At 36.1% G+C, this 19,845-nt stretch overlaps 1 protein-coding gene across 15 annotated transcripts in view; it reads right to left on the bottom strand.

Moving 5' to 3' along the window:
• The window catches only part of RAPGEF2 (Rap guanine nucleotide exchange factor 2), a 259,251-nt gene that overhangs the window by 73,067 nt on the left and 166,339 nt on the right, over positions 1-19,845 (bottom strand). For 3 of the 15 annotated variants that reach the window (XM_054484390.2, XM_054484391.2, XM_054484392.2), the window contains exon 1: positions 19,497-19,556. The exons of the other annotated variants lie outside the window; for them this stretch is intronic. In XM_054484390.2, coding sequence (XP_054340365.1) covers positions 19,497-19,556 — 60 coding nt within the window. Of the gene's footprint in view, positions 1-19,496; positions 19,557-19,845 lie in introns of those variants that run through there. 15 annotated transcript variants of the gene reach the window in all.

Genomic DNA, 19,845 nt, shown 5'->3' with positions numbered 1-19,845 from the left:
TCAAGATGAAACAATTATCTACTAATTCTAAGCTTACTGACATGTTGCCTATACCCACATTTTTGTACTTCTTAATTAATTTTCCTCTTACACATTCCATAATTATTTATCAAATGGCTTTTTTTATGTTAAACACATCCTAGACATTACAAACAGAGTGATGAACTGAATAGATGAGGTACATACTCTCATGAAGCTTGCATTCCAGTGGGGAAAGACATAATAATCAAGCAGTAATAACATGAACAACAACAAACAAAAACCCAAAATATAATAATCAATGCTTGGCAGAGAATTAGAATAATATGGTGTAACAGAAATGCCCAAGGAAAACCTCCTATAGCTGAGATCTGAGAGTCATGAAGCCAGCCAGGTAAGCATCACAGATAAAATTCTGAGCAAAAGAAACAACTACTAAAAAGGCTCCATGGCTTGGTCTGTTAAATGTACAAAGGGAGGATCAAAGCAATGGAAGCAGAGTGGGTATGATGGAGAAAAGTCCAATGAGAGGTAAGAAGAACAAGTGGGGCTAGTTCATGCATAGTTCTCCAGGGAGTGTAGATTCTAGCCCAAGTGCAATAGAGAGCTACTGAGGAGTTTTAAAATCACAGAAATAACATTGTTTCATTTATATTTTATAAGTCTGATTTATATTTTATAAATGTGAAGAATAGCATGCAGAAGAAGGGCAGATGAGAAATAAGGGGAACACTAGGAATAGTACAAGTACTATTAGGTATTTGGAACAGTACAACACTAGGAACGGTACAAGTGAGAAGATGGTAGCTTGGACCAGGGTGGTAATAATGGATATGGAGGGAAGAACATCAATTCATGGTGAGGCAGGTAGAAGAAATAAGACTTGCTGAAGGATACAGAGGTTTGAGCAACCTGAGGAACCAAAGATAATTCATAGGTTTGGGGTTTCAATACGTGCATAGATGGCAACCCCAATGATTTCAGATGAGGAAAACTAGGGACTCTAATAGTTTGTTGACTGCATGGTTGGGTGGTTGGTTTGGGTTAATATTTGGTGGTGGTGGTGGTGGTGGTTGGGGGGAACAGTTAAGTGTGAAGAGTTGTATTTTAGCCATGTCAAATCTGTGACAACATCCACATCAAAATATCCAGTGGGCAATTAAATATAGAGTCTTAATTTTTAAAATTATAATCAACCAATTGATGTCTCATTTTGGGGGCACAACTTTGTAAAACTTTTTGCCTGCTCATTGAGTGCTTACAAGTTAACACATACAAGTACAACAATGATGATCAAGATGACAATGATGATGAGGGAGGGAATATTCTGATCCATACTGTGGTGAGACAGTGATTCTTGAAATCAATAAACAGATGGGGTAACTAGATAAAAGGTCCCAAGATTTCTCTTCCTTTTGAGCTAAGCCTTACTTAAAATAGTTACATACATGTATAGCCCCACAGGAATGTAAAATAGGAATTCATTTATATTTTAAAGTAAAGTTTGCTTAAACGTCTACACTTTTGCTTATAAATCTCTTAAGGAACTTGAGAAACACCTAGTGCTTCCTCCAAACACAGAAACCTAATAAAGTTCAAGTGAAATATGAACTTGGCTAGATATTTGTCATCTGAATTAAATGTAGCTTTGTAAATAAATTCTGTTCTTTAATGCTTTCAATTTTATCAACAGGATTAGCAAACCTCCTGAGATAGAATCCTCCCTTTAGACTGTAATTCATAGAACTCAGATTAAAATCAATTAAAAAAAAATAGTAACCAAGACATCAATAACAAAACACACCAAATAAATCAGACATAAACTTTGATATTTTTTATGTGTCCTCTTCACTTGAAGGCCAACATCTGACATCTGTGATTCTCTGGTACTTATAGATAGCTTCATGTAAACTAGATATATATGTACCTTCATATATGACTAAATAGGGCTTATTCTAATGTATTCGACCAACTATGGAAAACTGGAACATAAAAAAAGAAAAGTAATAGAGGTGGAAAAAATCTCCAGTCAACACAAGAAGAGTGTTTCTTTTCTTTTCTTTTTTTGAGACAGGGTCTCCCTCTGTCACCCAGAATGGAATGCAGTGGTACGAACATGGCTCACTGCAGTCTCAACCTCCTGGGTTCAAGTGATCCTCCTACTTCAGTCTCTCAAGTAGCTGGAACCACAGGCATGCTCCACCACGCCTGGCTAATTTTTCAATTTTTTTGTAGAGACAAAGTCTCCCTATGTTGCCCAGGCTAGTTTCCAACTCTTGGGCTCAAGTGATCTCCTGCCTTGGCCTCCCAAAGTGTAGGGATTACAGGTGTAAGCCACCGCACCCAGGTAGAAGAGTAACTTAAGGAAAGACGTCTTTAAACAATTTTCAAGAATTTTATGTATTTCATATATTCCAGTTAATGATGATTCAAATCTGTGAGATATTTTGAAGTGAACTGAACAAAAAATGAAGATTTATCACCTTAATTCAGGAAAAAAGGGATAAAGGGTCTATTGGAATGAAATCCAGGAGTCAGGCACTGCATATCCCCCACCAGGGCACTGTTTCATGTACAATTCGTGTGTGTGTGTGTGTGTGTGTGTGTGTGTGTGTGTGTGTGTGTGTGTGTGTGTGTGTGTGTGTGTGTCTCTCTCTCTCTCTCCACCAGGTTGTGTGTGTGTGTGTGTGTGTGTGTGTGTGTGTGTGTGTCTCTCTCTCCACCAGGGCACTGTTTCATGTACAATTCGTGTGTGTGTGTGTGTGTGTGTGTGTGTGTGTGTGTGTCTCTCTCTCTCTCTCTCTCTCCATGGCGGTGGGAGGTAGGCATTAACTACATTCTTAATATTTCCAACCTGACTTCTCCATGATCCCTTAGGAAAAATTCTTAAGGTGCTCAATTTCACAATTCCTGAAGGATTCCTTAGAGTTATGTGTACAAGAAAAGGCTTACATAAGCTTCTCCCTCCAAATCAAGGCTGAGGCAAGAAAATACTTGGCTTACACGAGAGTAGAGTTGATAGAGTTAGTACATTACTGTGTTACTACATTAGGCGAAGGTAGGTGCTTTTCTCCATTGATTTGGGGAAAACTCTAAAAAAACAACAGTTATTCTGGTAGGGTGTGATGAGAAGTTAAAAGGAGCCAATGAAGACAGATTTCAGAGCTTTTATGTTACTTTTCAATAAAGAAACTTCAGCCTGACATTGGTCATTTTTCTTAAATTAAAATACAATTTCACTGTGAAAACAGCCTAAAATCAAATGTTACATTTAGCATATAAGAATTTCAGTGCTAACACCTCTTTTGGCACAGATTCTCAGTTTTTACTGCATGCAAATTTGGGGAGGGGGGTGGAGAATGAACTCATGGCTTAAGAATCTGGCAACTGCTTGAATTTCACTGTAAAGACGCAACATTAAGAAGCTAGGAATCTGAGTCACTTAATATCAGGCTTCAGCTAAATACTTAAATGGTTACATAACACCACTAATTTTTAAGAACAAGAAAGGGTTTTTTTTAAAAAATGTCCTGGCTTTAGGATTTCCTCTTTCTGTTTTTCATACTATAAAAATGTCTTGTTTGATCCTTCAATATATTAAAAAACTTATTTGCTTTCTTCTTGAAGAGTAAAAGATCTCCACATCTTCATACAGATGCCCATTATTAACCTGACACTCTAAGATGCGTCTTTCTTTGGCATTAGATAATTCATTTCTCTCTGATAATGATTCATGTTTATGATATAAGATAAAACATGAGAAATTCCATTGCAATAATTAAAATATCTCTAAAATTCCAGTGAATTCACACATTATCAAATAACTAAACTGAAAACTAGAAACCATGCTTTAAATCCTGGATGCTTCACACCATGCAGATAACACATCTGAACCAATAACAAAAGTTTTCACTCAAGCTTTGACATTTCGACATGTAGTAGATGTAACTTTTAAATTTTGGAAAAGAAATAAAGAACACATTGGAAAATTATTTTTAAAAAATATTTTAAACTTCTATATGAATAGTTTCTCAACATTAGCTGTAGTAAAATTAGAAAAAAAAATTCGATGTTTATCATTAACCAAAGGTACTATGTATATCATTAACCAAAGGTATTATCTCTTTTGAGATCAGGGTCACAAACAACTAACATGAATTTGCTTAAGCCTTTAGAGCTTCTTTTCCCAGTATTTCGAAAAGGGTGAGGCGAACCAGATAAAAGAAGATATTATAACTTCCTATAAACACTGTATTTAGAGCAGTAAGAAAGCAAACAACCATGTTCCTCTTACATACTCAACATTAAATTATCTTTCACAAAGAAAAAGGCATTTTTTTTAACCCATACAGCAGTATGTGCAGTTATAAGAAGTATAGAACTCCCACATTCTGGCCTTTACATTCTTCTTCTTAAAAGAACACAGCATTTATGAGCCCCATAATGACTATTTTAAATCCTTGAATCACATTGCAATAGAAAAACACTGTATAGCATAATGTATAATGGCATATTTAAATACAGCCCCAAATCCCATGCTTCTATAATCTATATTAAGTTGTGAGCAAATAAAGACATTTCTACCTTGATCATTTCTTAAGCAAAGGTTAAGCAGAAAGGCAAGCCTTAGGAAGAAATAGAATACATACCATGATGTAGTCTCTTTCGTTAGAAAAGGCAAGAAAAACAGATTTAAATTAAGACTTGGTGTATAAAAGCCGAAAGCATAGAATTTGTATCCACATAATGAACTGATGTCTCCTCTAAAGACGTCAGATTGCTGTTCAGCTAAACTATCTAAAAATACCTCCTTGCAAACACACACACGAAATGACTACAAAGACAGGTCTTACTAAGCAGCTCGACTTGCACAAAATCACTTAATAAGTGGGAAAAAATTGAAGTACTTAGGGAAAAAATAATAGAAATCTTTCATATCAATTATGATCTTTTACGAGCTATTTTGCAAACCAGTACCAATGTGTAAAGAGTAGTTAATAAAGGATCTTAAATCGTAATTAAGCTAAGATGTCCAACAGAAAATCATGTTCTATGAAGTTAAAATCAAATAAAGAAAAATAAATCTCTGAATCACCATCAACATTCTATTTAAAAATCAAGAAAAGGAAAATATCCTAGCTGAAAAAGCAGGAGTCAAATTCATGGATGCCACCGTGTGTCAGGCCATGTGCCAGATATGTAATTCCTGCAAAAACCTATGAAGTATGCATCATTAACAGTATTTGACAGATCAGGAAAAATGGTTCTGAACATTGAAGCAATCTGCCTACTGTCACACAGCTACAGAGAAGAGTTGGGTTCCAACCCACATAGGAATGACTCTAGAGCATTACAATCTAACAACAATAACTGGCATTCACATAAGCTTTACAGTTTGCAAAAAGATTCTGATGACATGAACTCCAGTTTTCTCATTTAAACCTCAAGTTTTCAACTATATAGAATGAGGAGCAGAACCCCATTTTGCTCCTAATATTGTAAGATGACTAAAGAAAATCACACACACAAACACACACAGAGCACTTAGTAAAATAATTTTAATTATTACTGTAACTATTAATAATTTTCCTTTTTCTTTTCTTTTTTTTTTGAAATCAAGTTTCACTCTTGTTGCCCAGGCTAGAGTGCAATGGCGTGATCTCAGCTCATTGCAACCTCTGCCTCCTGGGTTCAAGCGATTCTCCTGCCTCAGCCTCCCGAGTAGCTGGGGTTACAGGCACCCACCACCACACCCGGCTAATTTTTAAGTAGAGAAGGGGTTTCACCATGTTGGCCAGGCTGGTCTTGAACTCCTGATCTTCAGGTGATCCACCTGCCTCAGCCTCCCAAAGTGCTGGGATTACAGGCATAAGCCACCATGCCCAGCCAATAATTTTCAAAACAATATTGTGAGGTAAGACCAGTATTACAATAATGATCTCCATTTTGAAGGGAGAAATCAGTAACTTTAAGAAGTTAAATGATGGCCAGGCGCGGTGGCTCACACCTGTAATCCCAGCATTTTGGGAGGCCAAGGCAGGCGGATCATGAGGCCAAAAGATCGAGACCATCTTGGTCAACATGGTGAAACCCCATCTCTACTAAAAATACAAAAATTAGCTGCGTGTGGTGGTGCGTGCCTGTAGTCCCAGCTACTCGGGAGACTAAGGCAGGAGAATTGCTTGAACCCGGGAGGCAGAGGTAGAGGTTGCAGTGAGCCGAGATGGAGCCACTGCACTCTAGCCTGGAGACAGAGTGAGACTCCGTCTCAAAAAAAAAAAAAAGAAGTAGTTAAATTACTTGTCTAAGCATTGTACAGCTAGCTAACATCAGAACAAGAACTCAAATCAAGGTCCTTGGTAAATAAAGTACTTTATTGTTTTACTACACAAAAAACCCAGTTGGAATAGTTCCTTCCTATTGCTGTGTAGAGGTCCACAGTTGAAAAAAATCAAGATTTTGTTTTAAATATGCTTATTAAAATGCTTGAAGATAATATGCAATGAGTACTGTTAATAAGTTTTGCTACACTATGTATGACGCTTCAATATAGATCCAGTTTGTTCTCAGGCTCAGGGTTCACAATTCAAAGTCACTCATTAACTTTATTATAAACAAACTGATGACAATATCTTTTTCCATAGCAGCTTTGGATGACACTTAAAGGAGGGAACAATACAGAGAAAGGAGTAATGTATATACCTGTGGCTAAGAAAGCCAGCACTTGACACGAACTCCTTCAGGGATGTGCTCTTGTCCTACCTACTCTAACACCACAGCCATCATGATCAGACATACACTCTTTTCAGAGAGTAGAGACCGAATACAGTGCCATTAGCAGTGCCAAGAAAGAAGAATCCATAATCAGTGGATTTCAGGGTGCTCTGTTGTGGCCAGGTTAAAATATATCTTGATACAGCTTTCTAAAAGGTCTAATTATTATTTCACAGTCAAAACCGTAATAAAGATAAACCTAATTATTATTTATTTATATGTATTTTAAATGGCTAAGACAATGTTGCTAAGTCAGTCTGGCTGAGAAAACTCCTTCATCCAGCTATATACTAAAATTAGCTCCCTATAAATTGCTTATCTAACTAGAAACAAATTAAGAGAGCAATCATATCACCCAAATAGTAAGTCAAGGCAGGATTATTTTCTAAATCCAAGTCTAAAAAAGGATAACATGAAAGACCTCTGGCGAACCATATGGATGGGAAATTTCAGATAAGCATGGTGACTTGCTCCTGAAAGGTTAAATTAACAAGAGAAAATGGGATTACAGTGGCTCACACCTGTAATCCCAGCACTTTGGGAGGCCGAGGCAGGCAGATCACTTGAGCTCAGGAGTTAAGAGAGCAGCCTGGCCAACATGGTGAAACCCCGTCTCTACCAAAAAAATCCAAAAAATTAGCTGGGTGTGGTGACACGCACCTGGAGTCCCAGCTACTCGGGAGGCTGAGGTGGAAGAATCACAGAAACCCAGGAGGTGGAGGTTGCAGTGAGCTGAGATCACACCACTGCACTCCAGTCTGGGTGAGAGTAAGACCCCATCTCAAAAAAAAAAAAAAAGAAAAGAAAAGAAAATGTGGATATAAAGAGTTAAAGAGTAGTTCTTCAAAACAAAATTATATTCTTGCAATTCTGGCTAAGACTGAGGAACTATAAAATATACTGCTTTTATTTCCATCGGGATCAAGGTAAAGTTACTCTACATTTTATATCAGGGATGGTAGTAGTTATGACATGGCACTTATGAAATCCCTTTGAAACTTATTTGAAAGAAAATCACTTCTAAATGTTGAGGGAGGGATAAACTGTTCGCGGACTTTCTGATTAGAATTATAATCCACAGGACATACTGAAAACAAAAGGAATTCGCCATCCTTTAACCTATGTACAAAGGACAGGTGTTTCATGCAGCTTCCCCAAATAGACCTGTGTGTGCGCATGCATCTGCATACATAAGAAAAACCTGCCAATGGCTCCACCAGGCATTAGCTTGTGACTTCGAGAAAGTTACTTTATCTATGTCCTGATGTCTTTAGTATGTGGAGGCAGCACTCTTACATTATTGTGAGGATTCAATGAGATAATAAATGAAGAGTTTTGAATATTGCCTAGAACAAAGGGAGCCTTCCATTTTAACTAATGGTATCATTACTGTTGCTTTTTCACTCTAATAATGAACTAGTAAAAAGAAGGTTGCTCCTGAGTATGGAACCGTAGGGGATGGAAAAGGCAAACCAACTTAAGGACAGTCACCTAAAGGAAAGGGAAACATCAAGTGTACTCAAGTGTACTGTCTCTGCCTCACGTGTGTAACAGGTTTAATTTTCCTTACCTCCTGGATAGTGTGGATAAAAACTTCCTTCAAAAATATAAGAATTCTATTTATGGGTTGTGTATTATTCTAAGCACTTTATAGGTTTTACCTCATTTAATCTTCACACAACCGTATTACCTCCATTTTACAAATGAAGATTCCATGTTAAAGGGCCACAGAGCCAGGGTCACACAGCGAATGAATGGAGAAGCCAGATTGTAAATCCAAGTTACTGGTTCTGGAGTTTTCTGACCACAATGCTACAGCTCTTACTAACCCCTTCTCTTTAGGTAACTTTCTTCACAAAGGTCACAACTGGCCAGATTACAGTTTTCATAATCACATGTACAAACTATTTCCTAACTTGGGTTATTTTTATAGATGGGTTACTAGCAGCAGTTTCACTTCTAAGTCAGACTCCCGCCTTCCACCCACTGATAAATTTCGAGAGCTCCTGTGGAACCCTGAGTAGTTATTTCAATATATTTCAGTACTCAGGTTCCTTAGGGGTAGGAATGATAAAATCACATAAATTACAAGAGTAGAGTATTTAAACCAATGTGGAAGCAGGTCATCTTCAACCCCATTCTATCCTGGGTTTCTTCAAACCCTGTGTTCTAGGACTTCCAGATAACTCTGATGTGACCTCAGAAATAATACCACACATCTACAACCATCTAATCTTTAACAAACCTGACAAAAACAAGAAATGGGGAAAGGATTCCCTATTTAATAAATGGTACTGGGAAAACTGGCTAGCCATATGTAGCAAGCTGACGCTGGATCCCTTTCACCTTATACAAAAATTAATTCGAGATGGATTAAAGACTTAAATGTTAGACCTAAAACTATAAAAACCCTAGAAGAAAACCTAGGCAATACCATTCAGGACATAGGCATGGGCAAGGACTTCATGTCTAAAACACCAAAAGCAAGGGCAACAGAAGCAAAAATTGACAAATGGGATCTAATTAAACAAATGGGATCTAATTAAACTAAAGAGCTTCTGCACAGCAAAAGAAACTACCATCAGAGCGAACAGGCAACCTACAGAATGGGAGAAAATTTTTGCAATCCATCCATCTGACAAAGGGCTAATATCCAGAATCTACAAAGAACTGAACAAATTTACAAGAAAAAATCAAACAACTCCATAAAAAGTGGGCAAAGGATATGAACAGACACTTCTCAAAAGAAGACATTTATGCAGCCAACAGACACATGAAAAAATGCTCCTCATCACTGGCCATCAGAGAAATGCAAATCAAAACCACAATGAGATACCATCTCACACCAGTTAGAATGGTGATCATTAAAAAGTCAGGGAACAACAGGTGCTGGAGAGGATGTGGAGAAATAGGAACACTTTTACACTGTTGGTGGGACTGTAAACTAGTTCAACCCTTGTGGAAGTCAGTGTGGCGATTCCTCAGGGATCTAGAACTAGAAATTCCATTTGACCCAGCCATCCCATTACTGGGTATATACCCAAAGGACTATAAATCATGCTGCTATAAAGACACATGCACACGTATGTTTATTGCCGCATTATTCACAATAGCAAAGACTTGGAACCAACCCAAATGTCCAACAATGATAGACTGGATTAAGAAAATGTGGCACATATACACCATGGAATACTATGCAGCCATAAAAAATGATGAGTTCATGTCCTTTGTAGGGACATGGATGAAATTGGAAATCATCATTCTCAGTAAACTATCGCAAGAACAAAAAACCAAACACCGCATATTCTCACTCATAGGTGGGAATTGAACAGTGAGAACACATGGACACAGGAAGGGGAACATCAGACTTCGGGGACTGTTGTGGGTTGGGGGGAGGGGGGAGGGATAGCATTGGGAGATATACCTAATGCTAGATGATGAGTTGGTGGGTGCAGCGCACCAGCATGGCACATGTATACATATGTAACTTACCTGCACATTGCGCACATGTACCATAAAACCTAAAGTATAATAATAATAATAATAATAATAATAAAAGAAAAAAAAAAAAAACAAACCAAAACAAACAAAAAAACCAAAAAAAAAAAAAAGTCCTTATTATAATTTCAAAAAAAAAAAAAAAAAAGACACATGCATACATATGTTAATTGTGGCACTATTCACAATAGCAAAGACTTGGAACCAACCCAAATGTCCATCAATGATAGACTGGATTAAGAAAATGTGGCACATACACCATGGAATACTATGTAGCCATAAAAAAGGATGAGTTCATGTCCTTTGTAGGGACACAGATGAAGCTGGAAACCATCATTCTGAGCAAACTATCCCAAGGACAGAAAACCGAACACCACATATTCTCACTCATAGGTGGGAAACGAATAGTGAGAACACTTGGACACAGGATGGGGAACATCACACACCAGGGCCTCTTGTGGGGTGGGGCGAGGGGGGAGGGATAGCATTAGGAGATATACCTAGTGTAAATGACGAGTTAATGGGTGCAGCACACCAACATGGCACATGTATACATATGTAACAAACCTGCACATTGTGCACATGTACCCTAGAACTTAAAGTATAATAAAAATAATAAAAAGATAGTCCCTAACTAGTCTTGCTCTGAGAAACAGCTAAAAGACATTTTAAAGTTATCCATATTTCTTTTTCTAGAAAAAAACTTCTTAATATCACTACTAATGAACTTTTGTGAGGATGTTCAACAGACATGCTTTAATTCTCATTTACATCAGGTTGTTAATTTTTTTCAGAGGGGAAATAAGGATAATGAAGGGTAAAGAAATCTGGGAATATGCCCAACTAAAATGAACACATTAAAATATTTTAGTGATAAAAGGCTCACTATATACAGTGCAAAGGGAGAAGAAAAGAAATGTCACCTGTGTTTATATTTTCTTTAGCTAAGCTATTTCAAATTTTATTTGTTATAACAAATAAGACACAGACCAAACTGCTGCTCAAATAACCGTAACAAATAAAAACAAGCAGTGAAAATTAGTTTAGCTATTCAAAGTGTACCCTCTTCTATATAAAATTGTTTTAAGTTATTTTTATATTTAGGTAAATGTTATCCCTAAAATACTATGATTTTGACATATTTGACTATTTCAACAAATGATATTAATTTCAACAGGAAATAGGAAGTCCTATGCATCCATATCTTTAAGTTGCCATTTAAAATGAACAAAAGTATACTTTTAAGAAAACAAGTAAGTGTAAAATCAATTAGTCATAAAGAAAAAGCTGATTTCATCCTTCACATTCTCAGTCACTGGAAACCTGGGGCATAAATTTACTCATCGCTCAATTTTGCTGAACTTCCCCCAAACCCCACCAACCCAGTCACTATAGGCCAAGTGACTACAGAATCATTCTAAATCTCTACTGACAAGGAACTCAAGGCAATCTCCTTTTTCACTACAATGAAAGATACTGCGATACTAAGTACCTAAGGTTTAAGTATTAAAATTACTATAGTACCTTTATTAGTCCTTCTCAGTTCCATAGTACCCATAAAAATTATATGGCAGAATACTCCCATTTAACTCCAAATATTTCTTAATTACTGAGAAAAATAAACAAGAGTGCTCCCAGTTAATAAAAATACTTCAGAGAGTAAAAGTGTCTGGGTTACCCTTTTTTTTTTCCCTAAGAAAAGAGAGGGAATGAAAAAATTACAACTCTTCAGCTTTTTCACATTCATGTTTTATTGTCTTCCTTTATCATGAAAAGTGTGTCCTTTTCTGCCACTTTTAGTAAATTTTTGCCCACTGAAAATACCCTATAATAAGATGACTCCATTGTAATCTGTATTTTCAACTCTATTATAGAAGAGTAAGAAAATAAAACATCTATGACAAGAGATACAGCATATATTCTCAAAACTCAATTTTTACTAATAAAGTAAGCAAATCTTAATTCTAGTTCTTTTCTACATACTAAAATTAAAAATTAAAGTATAGATTAATTATATTTACACATACACATACATATGAAATAAGTACATGTATACAGATATATCAATAAAGGGGAAAGGAGGGTATGTTTCTTTTAATAATCAAACCAAGTCAATATTGCAAACCAATAATGTATTTCTCTAGAGTTCATTAAAGAATATAACTTTGATAATTGTAAAGAAATTTTTCAGGCTGTCACTTTATTAATAAATGTAAGGCTAACTCATGCCTAAGATGTCTCTGAAAACAGCCTTTATGATGAATATCCAGTGTAAGCTGTAAAAGAGAATTTGGTCTATTGATGTGAAATGAAGAGATCTGAAGCATATGGGGCATATTTACATGGTGACTTCAGAGTACAAAAGAAACATAGATAGTGGATAATTGATAAGTTATAAAGATATGATGTATCATAGACTGTGCAATTATAAGATTCTTATATATTATACACACACACACACGAGAGACAGAGAAAAACATAACATAACTACATATAAGGCCTATGTTAGGGGTTCAATTAAGAAGAAGAAATGGCAGAGGGTGACAAGTGATTAGATTCTTTATGGCACGGGTGTTTCTGCACCAATAGGAAAGACAGTGAGTGGCAGGAACCATTGGTGAGCTTAAGGGAACTTCTTGTGTGATGCAATATGTTGCATTTTTAAAGTGTGCTCCGTTATATCATGTCTTTAAAGTAGCTTTAAAGTAGCAAATTTATATCTACATTCCCTAATACATTTTTTCTATTAGTTTCTTAATTTATGTTCCAAAAATCAGACACTGTTCCATTTAGCCCATTCTGTGTAATACCTAAGACAATACTAATAGCACTGGCATCTTAATACTATATGGAAATATCACAAGCATGTGTCATGTCTGTAAAGACCACTCCTTAAGGATGAAGAAAAAGTAGGTCAGAGAGAACAAAGATCTCAGAACAAGGAAATTAATAGAGACCTTAAGGACACATTTACAAACTTTCATTTAAATTACAAACACACTTATACACACACGCGTATATATTTTTATACATGCTCACATGGTTATATCTCTATGTAGATATATTTAGACATTCGTTTTATTTTAAAAATATTTTTCAAAAAAAGCTTATAAGCAAACCATATTCAAATAAAATATATAATGATAAAAGTTATTTGATCTAAATTGAAAAGGTTTTCAAAAGTTTATAAAGATCACTACAGACATGACAGTAATAAGTTAGTTTTTTAAAAATCAGGGATATAAAGTAAGCATTAAAAAGTACTTCATTAAGGATTTAAAGTAACCGTGAAAGGATTTTACCTTTATTGTTAAACAAAAGAAAATGAAGAAAACTTAAGCATTACTCTGGAGGAATTCTTAATAGATTACCTGAATAAATTAAGAGTTTGGTCAAACCTCTGGAGGCAGATTAGAGAAATGTCAGGGCCGGGCGTGGTGGCTCAGCCTATAATCCCAGCACTTCGGGAGGCCAAGGCAGGCAGATCACCTGAGGTCAGGAGTTCAAGACCAGCCAGGGCAACATGGTGAAACCCCGCCTGTACTAAAAATACAAAAATTAGCTGGGCGTGGTGGCACGCACCTGTAATCCCAGCTACTTGGGAGACTGAGGGGAAGGACTGCTTGAACCTGGGAGATGGAGGTAGCAGTGAGCCAAGACTGCACCACTGCACTCCAGCCCAGGCGACAGAGCGAGACTCCATCTCGAAAAAAAAGAAAGAAATGACAGGTTATGTTTAAGGAATACTTATGAGACCAAACTTACAGAGCATTTACTTTGATGCATTTTATATAATATTTAAAATGAGAAAGAAAGAAAGAAACTGATTACTGATCTTACTAGGGCTAAATGGTTAAAGGAGAATAACTGAATTCCTAATGACACATTTTGAGCATTTGCTTTTTCTTAAGTTGATCATTCTCTTTTTCAGTAATCTAAATTGATTTTATTTTCCAACAGATTTTTTAATGGATCATTACTAAAAATATTTAAAGGCAAAGATATGAGGTATACTTATTTTGACTAAAAGCAAAGATCTTCCTTTAATATGTCCTGTGACACAAAAAGCACATATAAGCAGAGTATGCAATGTCTTGGCAAGTTTCTAAATACATTTCTTCACTTCTAATGGGGGTAAAAAGATCTATTATTTGTTGCCAGGGTTTCTTGGCTAAAATCCAAGGCAAGATGACCTTGTCCTTGAATAAAACAACAGGATATGCTTCCTCTCTGTCCCCTCTGCTAGCAAGCACAGTGGAAAATCATGCCAAAAGATAAGTTTATTTCATCTCAGGAAATATATCTGTTATAATAGACAAAATAAAGATCAGATAATGAAGAGGTGGAGTCTTACCCAAAAGAGGCGTAACCTAGCCTCTATAATTAGTCCTGGTGCTTTTTTCCTACATTGCTAAGGAAAATCCATCAATCAAAATATACTAAAAAGACACTCTACCCAATGTTTACAGACAAGGTCAAACTGTCATGGTAATATAACACATTTTTTGTTAATTGAGGTTTCTTAAATCTGTTCCAGTTGAAAGATAGGAAGGAGAGGTGAAAAAAGAGGTTACACTCCTTTGCTGCATCTTCAAAATAGTCGTTAATTTATCTGGTATTCTAACATCCTCCACTCCATCACCTGTACTGACCTACTTCTCTCTAACACAATCCACTCTAACAGTGATGATTTCATTGTTTTTCCTCAGAACCCTCATATTCTTCTACATCTTCCTGCCTTGGGCCCTCACATGTTATTCTTCCAGCCTAGAAAATCCTTCTCTATACTGTACTCTTAACAGCTGATAAACAGTTTTAAATTCCAACCATACCCTTTGAACACATGGAATTCATTCCAGACGTAATCTGTCATCTAACTGCAAAAACCAAACAAATTTATAAGCACCAATTAGAAGAATTAATAAAATTAAGCACTGCATATTAAGTGATCCTGATTCATTAAGACAGAGATAAATATGAAGAGATAAGGACCAAGTCAAAGTCAAGCCAAGAACACAGCAAGCTGAGAAATGAGAAAAGAAAATGAGCCTGAAGTGTTTATAATCAAGCCAGCTTGTCCTAAAATAAAAAAGCACAATCTTATATGTTTATAAGGGAAAGAATGTAGATTATAGAGGGCCTTAAGTGACCAACATGAATTTAGAAAATATGGTTAAGTTACATTATATCCTTCTTGGTTAAGGGGCTTATGTATGATGAAAATGATACTTATGGCTACAAATGAATCGTGGCCTGTATGGACTTAAGGGAGGTGATCATGAATTGAAGTCAGGCCGCACTGTATATGCAGGGTTCACTGGGGCAGAAACAGGCAAGACAAAATGGCAAGGTTCAGGACTTCTGGTAGAACACAAGTGGCCATGGTCAGGCACTCAGAGGTTACAAAGGGAATAGGCAGAGGAAGTTGAGACATGGAGCGTATGTTTAAAGAGTTAAGCAGCAAAAAGGAAATGTACACGGTAGGGCCAAACACAGAAAAGCAGAAGGAAGAAAGGAAATGGGCTAAATGGCAACTATTCCTGACCATCTCAACTCAAGTCTCAACATGATTTCAAAATGGATAGATGCATTATTGACTCAGCCAAGCAATGAAAGTTTTATAAAATGATTTTGATCATGATATTCTTGCTGCTTGGAATGTCACATATGCCAGGGAAAAGATAGCTGCAGGAAAAAAGCACTTTTTCAAGTTGTGTATTCCACTAGTTAATACTAGCTCTGATAATTATGCAGTCTACACACCTGAAGTAGACTAAATTTGGTCACATAGGGGTAGGTAGTATAAGTCTGTGGTTAAGGCAATGGTTATAAAATCAGACAAACCAGGGTACCAATGATGGCTCTACCACTTACTAGCAATATGCCCCTGAAAAAAATTATTTTTAATCTCAGTTTTCTCATATGTAAAAAGGTAATACTGTTTCTTAAGAATTAAGTGAGATAATATGTAATATAGTGTCTGCTATGCAATATGTTACTCAATAAATTACAGCTACTGCAATTTATTCCCTATATTTAAGTAAGGCACTTTCTTATGTGTACTACCATTTGTATTATTATTTAATCATGACTTGGGCTGTGATTTAAGTATAGCATACTACATAAATCAATTTCTACAAAAATGTAAAATTTAAAAACATGTTATCAGTTTGATAGCATCAAATTAATTTATTTTAAAACTTTTTTTTAATTTACAAAGTTTCAAATCCATCCTATATTGGGGAATTTTCAAAGGCATCTGAGCTGGGCAAAATGGGGAGAGAAGAGCTCCACTTTAAAAAAACAAAACAGTTGGTAAATTGAGTAAAGAGACTTTTAATGCTGACAATTTCCCTAACTTAATGAGCCTATAAAACTTTTTTTCATCTACCATCTATTAACAGTCTATTCAACTAATGGTCTACAGCAGTCTTTTGAAAAATGCAATCTCATAATACATTTCTGAAATGTTAGCAATCTCCTCTTATTTTAAAAAGAAACCACAAGATTTTTACATTTTTATATTCACAAAATCATGAGATTCCTCCGAAGACTAACTGAAAAGCACCACATGACTATAAAAATACAGCCCAGTGCTGGGTGCATTTCTGGTGACACATGGGTATTCATCTTAGTATTATCAATCAACCACATAAAATGGAAATGGGGGGAGGTGTGATAAAATATGTAAAATTTACTAGTTAAAAAGGTTGAGACTTTATTAATCCAAAAATTTAAAGAGAAATTCAATGGTATTTATCGTACGTCTATTATGTGCCAGCAAGTGAGGTATGCACTGAATGAGACAGACAACAAATAAAGAATAGAAGCCCATGAGATCTGAAAGGTTCTGATAAAGTAGAATAACTGAGCTTACTATTTGTGCCTAATCATAGCTTAAAAAAAAGGCCCCCATCCCAAATTTAATGGTTTTTGTTTTCTAGCACTGCACTACCTGCTGCAGCCAAAGAAGCAAAGCCACTTAAAAGCCCACAAACTTTTTGAAGAGGCAAAAACAGAAGTATTTGTGAATTTAATAAATTCTATTCATTTGAAATTAGCTCTGACACCATAAAGCCTCACAGGATGAAAGAGGGGCCTTCTCACTCATTTTTACCCAACAACTATATTGACTCACTTATTGAGAGCCTGAGTAATTATTTTCTTATTCAACTCCTCACACACACAATTAAAATTTTAAAGGTCTGATTATTACACAGCAAACTCAATAGAACCAAAGGACTAGTCAACAATTATACAGCCAGACCTTGATATTGTAAGCTGCCAACTCTGCTGCATGTGACATCTTGAGATGGCAAATTCTAGTATTTCAAGTTCTAACCAAAATATCATGGGCAATACCACTCACATATTTCTATAAATTGCTTGATCCAAAGTTATTTTATCGCTACTGTTACTTTAGTCTAATATCACTCTAAATTGTAGCAAAATATAGGCACTTGTCAGGAAACAAACAGGCTTACAGAATAAGATCAGGGACTCTAGTTTAGGCACTATTGGGTAATATCTGTCCCAACTGGCCTTCACATAAATGTAGTAATCTGTTTTCCTCCTCCTGGCAGTAAATGGTTTTAACAATTTTCTTTTCTTTTTTTAAATAAAGATGGACTTCACTATGTTGCCCATAGTAGCAAACTTCTGGCCTTAAGCAATCCTCCCACCTCTGCCTCTCAAAGTGCTCGGATTATAGGCGTGAGCCACCACACCCAGCCATCAATTTTCTTTGTTCATTAAATTTATATTATTATTCATTTAAACACCCCCCCACACAAACATACACACACTTTAAGAAAAGACATGTGAAAAAGGTAAGTAAAAAGCCTAGGGTTTAACTTTTGTTTCTAAGGTTCCTCAAGTATAGCTTAACTAACACTCTTACTTTTACCTGGAAAATCATGACTACAGAAGAGTTTAATTTCAAAGGCCCCATTAAGAAAATCAAACTACAATGGAACTTCTTTACAACAACCTTTCCTACTAGTGAAATTAAGTTTAGGGCTGGTCTTTTTCTGGATCTGATCCAAAGAGAGTTAATTACTGAAGTACCACGAGGACCTCATGGTAAGGGGCTGGGCTCTCGGCGCAGCGTCATAACATGCTTCCAACACAGCCGCTGCCTTAAGCGCAGCTCGCATGGTTCATTCCTGAGGTGAGACAGTGCGCAAAGAATCACTTCGTCTAAGAACATCTCTTGGATTTAGTTGGTAATTTTGTTCATAATGATGAACAAAACCAAATTATACTCATGAACCTCAGCATCTAAATATTCTACATTCATGGCCTTCTATCTATAAACTTACAAAGCCTCAGCGACTTATTTCCACTTTTAAAGTTTACCATCTCATCTTCTTTAGAATACATGAAAGACAATTCCTGTACTTTAATAACCTGCTAGATGCTAGGATGTAGAAGTAGGCATTTCAAAAATACTTAGACTACTATACAGGCTGCCTAAATTTATGCGTTTGCATTTTGAGGATTGAATATATTTATGTATGTATCAATCATGTGAATTTGTGTGATGCCAGAAAACTCCCAACATGGTGATATAAAAGTAGCACCATGAGAACTCACATTCCTGAAGCAGGAGGCTCTGACTTGGTGTTAGGCATAGAAAAGTCTTTCTCGGTAGCTGGCCATGGGATTTCAGCATGACAAACACATAGCTGACTCATGGGATCAATTATAAAGAAGCAATAATTTTTTGTGGCATTAAAAAAAATCTGTGTTTTCATAAGTGATGAATACATGTTAAGAAATCAGATGAGTCCCACTGATCGCTTTATTACCAAATCAATAACCAAAGCTCTCCCTCCTACACTCAAACCTACATGTGAATTCCTCACTACAGATTCCCGTTCTCAATAACCTTTCTGATGATTTCTCATTAAATTCAACTACAAAAACATTTTTTTGAAAACTATTCAAGTACTAAGTCGAAGCTGAACTGTCAAGCTTTAGTTTCTGAATATAAAAATTAGCTGCCCAATATTTCTCAGTATTAGTGATTTTGCTTTAAATAAATTGCTGGTCTTGCTTCAAATTTTTAAAAATTACAACACTGGAAGAACAAGCCAGTTTTAATGCACCCTCCCCTCCTCCAAGCAGATTATTATACCTTCTACAAAAACGGTTTGCCCTGAAGAGAAAGAGCAACAATTCCCATTTTAAAGCAGTTCTCTATGATGTGCTATCAAAGCACAAGCAGCATTTGCGATACTTACTGAGTGTTTCTCCTGCTGGCCCATAACTCCATGGTTAGCTGGGATTGCTAGTGGTTTCATAATGAAGAAACATATGCTGAACTGAATTTACACATCATGTACCAATCTCTCACGATGGCAAGTCACCCTCTACAGCATTAAATTAAAAGAAAAGGAAAAAAAAAAAAAAAGAGGGAGGAGGGAAAACCAAGCTGCAGCTTAAAGTGTCACTACTGGTAAGCTTAAAAACCCTTCACACTTGTAGACCAGAAAAGGAATCCGAACAACAGTGTTCGTCTCCATTTTTATAACATTGAAACTCTAACCATCCTAGGCTATGACAAGACCGAGAAAACCTCACACAGCTCTC

This window comes from Pongo pygmaeus, chromosome 3 (genome assembly GCF_028885625.2).
Source record: "Pongo pygmaeus isolate AG05252 chromosome 3, NHGRI_mPonPyg2-v2.0_pri, whole genome shotgun sequence".
In the NCBI taxonomy this organism is placed as follows: Eukaryota; Metazoa; Chordata; class Mammalia; order Primates; family Hominidae; genus Pongo; species Pongo pygmaeus.
Note: the sequence above shows the minus strand (reverse complement) of the source record. Positions and strands in the feature narration are given on the sequence as shown.